A 6,930-nucleotide genomic window follows, 5' to 3' on the forward strand; every position below is an offset into this window, starting at 1 on the left:
ATACTTGCCAAAAGAGGTGCTTGTGCTCCTTGCATATATGGGCCAGCTCTTGGTTGCAGTCATTGATACCAAGCACTGGTCTTCACTAAGCACCCTTATGAGAGGATTCTTCTCTTTGTTGGGTAGGAACCAGAACCACTTTACCGCACCAGCTATCAGATCCAAGGAATACCATGGTCCAGCTCCATGCCTGGGAGCTCACATGCAATTCTCCCCTCCTGAAGCACCGCTCTGGCCATGTGCCTCTGCAGTATCCCCAGTGTGCCCAGCTGGCTGGATGTCACAACTACACCCTGTGTCACTGGTTAAAAAGGTGTTAATCAACTAAAAGGAGATTAAAGCCTATTGCCACAATGTCCTAACACAAGGGGGATTCTCTTTGCACCTTTTCCTCTAACTTATAAATATCATGCCGGGTAGCTCTTTTTGGTTTATTTCTTAAAGTATTACTAGACATCTGGGGTTTAGGTACAGTTCATGGCCAATACAGCTTTTTAAATAGATTATTAATGCAATTTTTATTTCTCTAAAATGCAATACTGCTATTAGAAGAGAGAAATGGCCCCTCCATACAAATAAAGGTCCACAGCACACCATCCTATGATAAAACTACAAGAAGAGACTCCAGAAAGAGATTCACATCAGGCGTTTCCATCCTATTCTCCCTTCAAGGCTTCCTACTCCTACAAAAGGATCTTAATATATTAGGTGATGGGCAACAAAATGGCAGATGAAATTCAATGTTGATAAATGCAAAGTAATGCATTTTGGAAAAATATAATCCCAACTATACATATAAAATGATGGGCTCTGACTTAGCTGTTACCACTCAAGAAAGAGATCTTGGAATCTTTGTGGATAGTTCTCTGAAGACATCCACTCAGTGTGCAGCAGCAGTCAGAAAAGCTAACAAAATGTTGGGAATCATTAAGAAAGGAATAGATAATAAGACGGAAAATGCTGTATTACCTTTATGTAAATCCATGGTATGTCCACATCTGGAATACTGTGTACAGATGTGGTCACTCCATCCTCAAAAAAGATACACTGGAATTGGAAAAGGTTCAGAAAAGGGCAACAAATATGACTGGGGTATGGAGCATCTGCCTAGGAGGAAAGATTAATAAGACTGGGACTTGTTAGCTTGGAAAAAAGATGATTAAGGGGGAGATATGATAAAGGTATATAAAATCATGACTGGAGTGGAGAAAATAGACAAGGAATTGTTATTTACTCCTCACAACACAAGAACTAGGGGTCACCAAGTGAAATTAATAGGCAGCAGGTTTAAAACAAACAAGAGGAAATATTTTTTCACACAATGCACAGTTAACCTGTGGAACTCCTTGCCGGAGAATGTTGTGAAGACCAAGACCAGAGTTTTAAAAAGAACTAGATAAATTCATGGGGGATAGGTCCATCAATAGCTATTAGCCAGGATGGGCATGGATGGTGTCCCTAGCCTCTGTTTGCAAGAGGCTGGAACTGGGCAACAGGGAATTGATCACTTGATGATTTCCTGTTCTGTTCATTCCCTCTGGGGCACCTGGCATTGGCCACTGTTGGAAGACAGGATCCGGGGCTTGACGGGCCTATGGTCTGACCCAGTATGGCCGTTCTTATGTTCTGCTTCTGTGGCATCTAAGGAGCCATAGGAAAAGTAAGCCACAACCCGGAGGTTGATCAGCATCTGCTGCATTCCCACTGCCCTCTTGCCTCATTTATGGAGCATTTCTGCCTTTTGGTTCTGATTTACTTCCCTCTGTACTGAACAGCATTGAGCTCTTACCCACTTCCCCTATTAGCCACATCAAAACAAAACTAAAAACAGCAAGGGCTTGATTCAGAGCCCATGGAAGTCAGTGAATGTGTTCCCATGGACTTCCATTAGTTTTGGGTCAGGCTGTAAGTGAAGAGTATTGTGATTAGAGTAGAAGGGGACTGTCAGTTGCCCATGGTTCCTCCTACCCCTGTACCCTCACTGCAGAGATGCTACTCATGAATTTCTCAAAGAGAAGCCACTAAACAGGAGTGAGGTCACACATGATTGTCTGTGTGACCAAGGGCACACCATACAGCCCTGACTGTGCTAACATTTCTCCACCACTCCAACTTGCAATTTTAATCCCATTTAGGATGTTTTTTTCATATGACCTCCACTCATCGCACAGAAACACTAGGCCATTAAATGCAAAACCAGGGTATATTTAAAATCATTTTAATTTTAAGTTTCAGTTGCATTCCATAAAATGTCCAATGTGTTCCACTGATTGTATAAAAACAAAACACAAAAAAAACACAAAATAAAACTAAGACAAGTGTTTCAGACATTTAATGCAAAGTTCTATTTGTTGCACTTTACAGAGCAAGTTTGCCAATTTGATGGTATAGAGTTAAAAAACAACATCTCCCCACAAACTCTTTGTCAGCCTTTCACACCAGTAATGTTCATGTCACTTAGCTATGTTCAGTTGTGGATGGCCATTAAATGCCCCCAGAAGAAGTAACACCTGGACAGCATCAGATAGGTTCTATGCTTTCTCATAGTGGCGGACGGCAACCACATCACCAAAGGTGAGAGTCTGCAAATTGGAGAAGAAATAGCGAAATTAAATACTATACAGTGTTTCATAACCATTTTCTACATGTTTTTTAATCCAAAGGTTTTTTTCCACTGAAGTAAATCATATAAAAGTAAACAAAACATACTAGTGCATGTTAATACTGAGTCAAAAATTCAAAGGTGTGGTTCCTACAGCAACCGTACCTTTCCATTGTTATTTTGACTACACAGCAACTTATGATACAATAGATCATATAAGCGACCATTATAAAGGATATCTGGGAATCAAAACAGAATGTTCTAACTTTTGTGCATTTACATGCTCAGCCACAACATTGAACCTATATTAAAACAATTTCCTTCAAACAAAGACACGTCCTGCCACCAATTCCCAGAATGTTTAATGCACTGTGTATATATTTCAACTGTTCATATGCAAAACATACTATATATATGGAGTATATGTTAAGGGAATCAAGTGTTCAAATAAATGTAACATGTCTACTGATGTATATGTAATCCCTGAATATGACTGGTAATTCTACTCTATACTACTCCCAATGTGTATGTATGCAATAGTGCTTTGTGAATAAGTATTACATATCTGGAATTTTGAATTCCAAATTCCTGTTCAAATTCCGCAAGTTTGCTGCACACCTGCAAACACTATTATTGCTTGCTTTGTAAAAAAAAACAAACAAACATTTCTTATTGGCCATTCATAGTGTGTCTGCAATTTTAAGTGCAATCTATCTGGAATTCTCCACGTAGGAAGAGAGCATCTGAACAAAAATGATGTTAAACATTGGTTCTCCAATGGCTGGGTAACAGCAAAGTATCTGAACATACTTCCTTTTCATTCCAAGAACAAACATGAGAAATTTCATTCCTCAGGCTAGATTTCCAAACCTACTTCCTCCCAGTGTTACAAGGGCTTAGAACATGTCCATGTTCTCAGCCACAGCTTTAGTATCATTGCCACAACAGTATAGTATAATGTTATAATCCTGCTTCCAAAGCATCATAGGGGATAGGTGTTTTAAAAGCATAAAAGATTACTATTCACAGAAACCTCTTCTCCTGGTCATGATTATGGAAAATAATCTACATAGGAATACTCTGTTAAATGTATCTTGCATTATAATGTGCAAAAATCCTTATGATACAGTACTCCAGATAAATATATATTCTAAGTAACTAGTGGTACATGCAAGTATAAGACAATTTTATTTTAGTGACCTAAAGCACCATGTGTCTAAAATAGATCAATGCACATTCAAATACTTTATTTTTGCAGTTCCAGAAGGGTGTTTATTTTAATTTAGGATTAATACACTGCTGTATTTAACTATCTTTCCCTCAAAACCCTAGAATATCTGGAGTGTTCACGGAAGACTGTTAACTAGAAATTCAAAGCAGTATATATATATGGGTGAACCTTTGAAAATTCTCACCTAGCTTTATGGATAACTAGCTTTAGATTTTCTATTAAAATAGCATGTTCTTCATAAATCTAAACACATAGTTAATCTGATGTCTGAGCTTGGTGATTGTTTTACTTACCATTACCATTTTGCCATCCTTAATTTCTCTAACAAAGTTTGTCTCTTTGCCATCCCATTTCTGTACATGAACTAATTTGTCTCCATCCAGGGTCACTACCGACTGGGATCAAAACATACAAACAGAAGGATTAATTTAAGCAGTAGCAGTTACTACTCAGATTTCTAGGGAATGTACGCAATAGCCGCTTTTGCATTCTTTTCAAACATATGCAAACATGGCATAATAAACTAGTTCTAGGCATCTGAAATCCAAACCCATGAACCCTCCTTGTTTAAAATGAAGAGTCCAATTGATTCTTCTTTGTACAAAAACAAAAAGCAGTCAAGTAGCACTTTAAAGACTAGTAAAATAGTTTATTAGGTGAGCTTTCGTGGGACAGACCCACTTCTTCAGACCATAGCCAGACCAGAACAGATTCAATATTTAAGGCACAGAGAACCAAAAACAGTAAGCAAGGAGGACAAATCAGAAAAAAATGATCAAGGTGAGCAAATCAGAGAGTGGAGGGGTGGGGGGGAAGGTCAAGAATTAGATTGAGCCAAGTATGCAGATGAGCCCCTATAGTGACTCAGAAAGTTCCCATCCCGGTTTAAACCATGTGTGCAAAAAGGATGAGTACAAAATGCATGAGTTAAATCCGGCTTTGTGTGTCCCAGTGTCATTTAAATGATAATTTCACATTTGGTCTGGCATTCCGACTTTTTAAAGCTCCCAGAGGTTAGGGAGTTTGTACTTCCTCATTTCCACTGAGAATAATGTCTCCTAAATTGATTGTTGGATTAAAGTGACGGGTACAGAAATATAGAGGTGGCATCTAGCAGAACTCCTTCATCCTGGAAGGCCAAAGCATGTGACATATCATAGCACCAGATCAGACTTTGTGTCTCTAGATGAGTAAGATGTGGTCTTTTCTTTCCTTACAGTTCCTTTCTGTGCTACAAAACAACGAACTAGGGAAGGCTCTGGATCATCCTCCCTAGTCCCACCAAAAGATAAGACTTTTCAAATCAAAGTTCATAGGGTCAGAGGGGACCTTAAGGCAGCAGTAAGTACTACCGAGGCCATCTCTAACAGTGTTTATCTAATGTGCTCTTAAAACTCTCCAGAGATGAACGTTCCAGAAATCCCCCTGGGTAATTTATTCCAGTGCTTAATGAGCCTGATAGTTAGGAAGTGACAGAGAGGGAATGCTGCAGGCTCCAGGGGTATTCACTTACTTTGCAGTTCCTGTCATCTGGAGTAGTTTCCTCAAATTCTTCTCCAAGTTTGAAGTTGATTTCTGTGTTCTTGAAAGTGCTCTGGGTCTTGATCACAACTTTGTCGCCTTCCGTGCTGATTATCACTGTGGGCTTAGTCACATTCCCCACTTGCCGAGTGGCAAACCCCACTCCTGAACCACCAAGTGAAAACAAAAAGCCATCAGTGCCTGATTCTTTTTACACTGTGTTTGCCAGACAGTGTGGTGAAATCTCCCATCCTGTTCTGCTATTTTTGCTATTACACTGCACTTTATACTTCTGGGCCCTGTCACCCATGCCTCAGTCCATCCAGGTTCCTACACTCTAAGCTTTTGTATATATTTCTGCACCCTCAGATACTCCTCTAATATTGCAGCAATAACTATTTATGTCAAAAGTTTACTACGTTGGGTTTGTGTTCCTGAATTAGTGACAGTACTTCTTGCTTATTTAGATGGCAATCTTTATCATTCCAGCTCAATGAGAGGGACCTGCTTGTTTGTTTGCAATCAGCCTTTGTTGATGCAGTTGATTTCATTGTCTTTTCCTAGAAGAAAGTTTTAAAAGCAAGCTCAATGGAGTACCACTCTGATACACACCAGGCGCATGCATACAACCCCACCATGCAGATTATATCCATATTAACTTTGAGAAAGAATGAAACATTGATGGAAATAACATAGCAGGCAAAGCCACAGCACTTCCACATTTTCTGCAGCAAAACAGGCTATTCAGCTCACATTGACAGTGGTTTTTGTTGTTCTATTCAGATACTTTAGTCCAATGCAAAATCCCAAATCCCATGATCACTTTCGAACCCATCTGTGCTGGAAAATATCATCAAAGCTTCAGGAACAATTTTAGCAACCCAATGGATGGTTAGTGATAGCTCCTTTTACTTACCCAGTGCCTTCATGTATTCATCAAAATTGTGGCTGTCAGACAGCTTCCAGGTAGCACAGAATGCCTCAACCATTGTGGCAGCTGGAAGAGAGAAGCAGGCGGAAGGAAGCTAGCAGATGGGAGGCTGTGTCTAGTCCTCTCCTGTTGGGATTCTACACTTAAGAGATCCTTCTCCTGCACCTCAACTGCTACTCAACCTCTTTCTTATTGGGAGATGAGGCGAGCAAGGAAGAAAGGACCTAACTTGCAAATCCCACCCTAGCATTCTCCCTCTTCCTTTGAAGTTATAGCGAGGAGGAGCTGAAGGGATTCAGCCCTCTCTGTGATTGGATCAGGCCACTGGGTCAGCAGAGCAAGTCTTGTTCTGCCTACCCTTTGCCCTAAAGCCCTCTGCTACCTAGGAGAGAGTGTGGTCGGGGGAGTGAGGAGAGGCCCTGCTGCTGCTGGCGGAAGGGAGTGCAAAGAGAAGAGAATGCCTTTCAAGTCAGGCTTGAAAACTTGGCATGAGCTATTCCAGTCTCGAAGAAGAGAGACACAATAAGAGATTCAGCTTGGCTTCCGTTGCACTCTATGCTGGTGACAATTTGAAAAGACACTCAGAAAACTAAATTCTTACCCTCTTGCAAAGAAAACTCAGCATTTTTGCTTACACGTTCAAAT

At 40.2% G+C, this 6,930-nt stretch overlaps 1 protein-coding gene across 1 annotated transcript; it reads right to left on the reverse strand.

The window, feature by feature from the left end:
* Nucleotides 1-2,400: 2,400 nt before the first annotated feature.
* FABP7 (fatty acid binding protein 7) lies at nucleotides 2,401-6,343 on the reverse strand. Its single transcript, XM_074988790.1, has 4 exons — nucleotides 6,271-6,343; nucleotides 5,347-5,519; nucleotides 4,127-4,228; nucleotides 2,401-2,582 (listed from the first exon to the last, which is right to left on the reverse strand). The coding sequence occupies exons 1-4, from the start codon at nucleotides 6,341-6,343 to the stop codon at nucleotides 2,532-2,534; spliced, it is 399 nt and encodes a 132-aa protein (XP_074844891.1). The 3' UTR covers nucleotides 2,401-2,531.
* Between the last annotated feature and the right edge of the window lie 587 nt (nucleotides 6,344-6,930).

Source organism: Carettochelys insculpta, chromosome 3 (assembly GCF_033958435.1).
Source record: "Carettochelys insculpta isolate YL-2023 chromosome 3, ASM3395843v1, whole genome shotgun sequence".
NCBI lineage: Eukaryota > Metazoa > Chordata > Testudines > Carettochelyidae > Carettochelys > Carettochelys insculpta.

Excerpts from the sequence above, each read along its gene's own strand:
- FABP7 (XM_074988790.1), bottom strand. The coding sequence starts at position 6,343 with ATGGTTGAGGCATTCTGTGCTACCTGGAAGCTGTCTGACAGCCACAAT. Across the intron at positions 4,229-5,346 it reads CAGATGACAGGAACTGCAAA|TCGGTAGTGACCCTGGATGG; the intron begins GTAAGTGAATAC and ends TTTTGATCCCAG. Across the intron at positions 2,583-4,126 it reads AGGATGGCAAAATGGTAATG|ACTCTCACCTTTGGTGATGT; the intron begins GTAAGTAAAACA and ends TCCAATTTGCAG.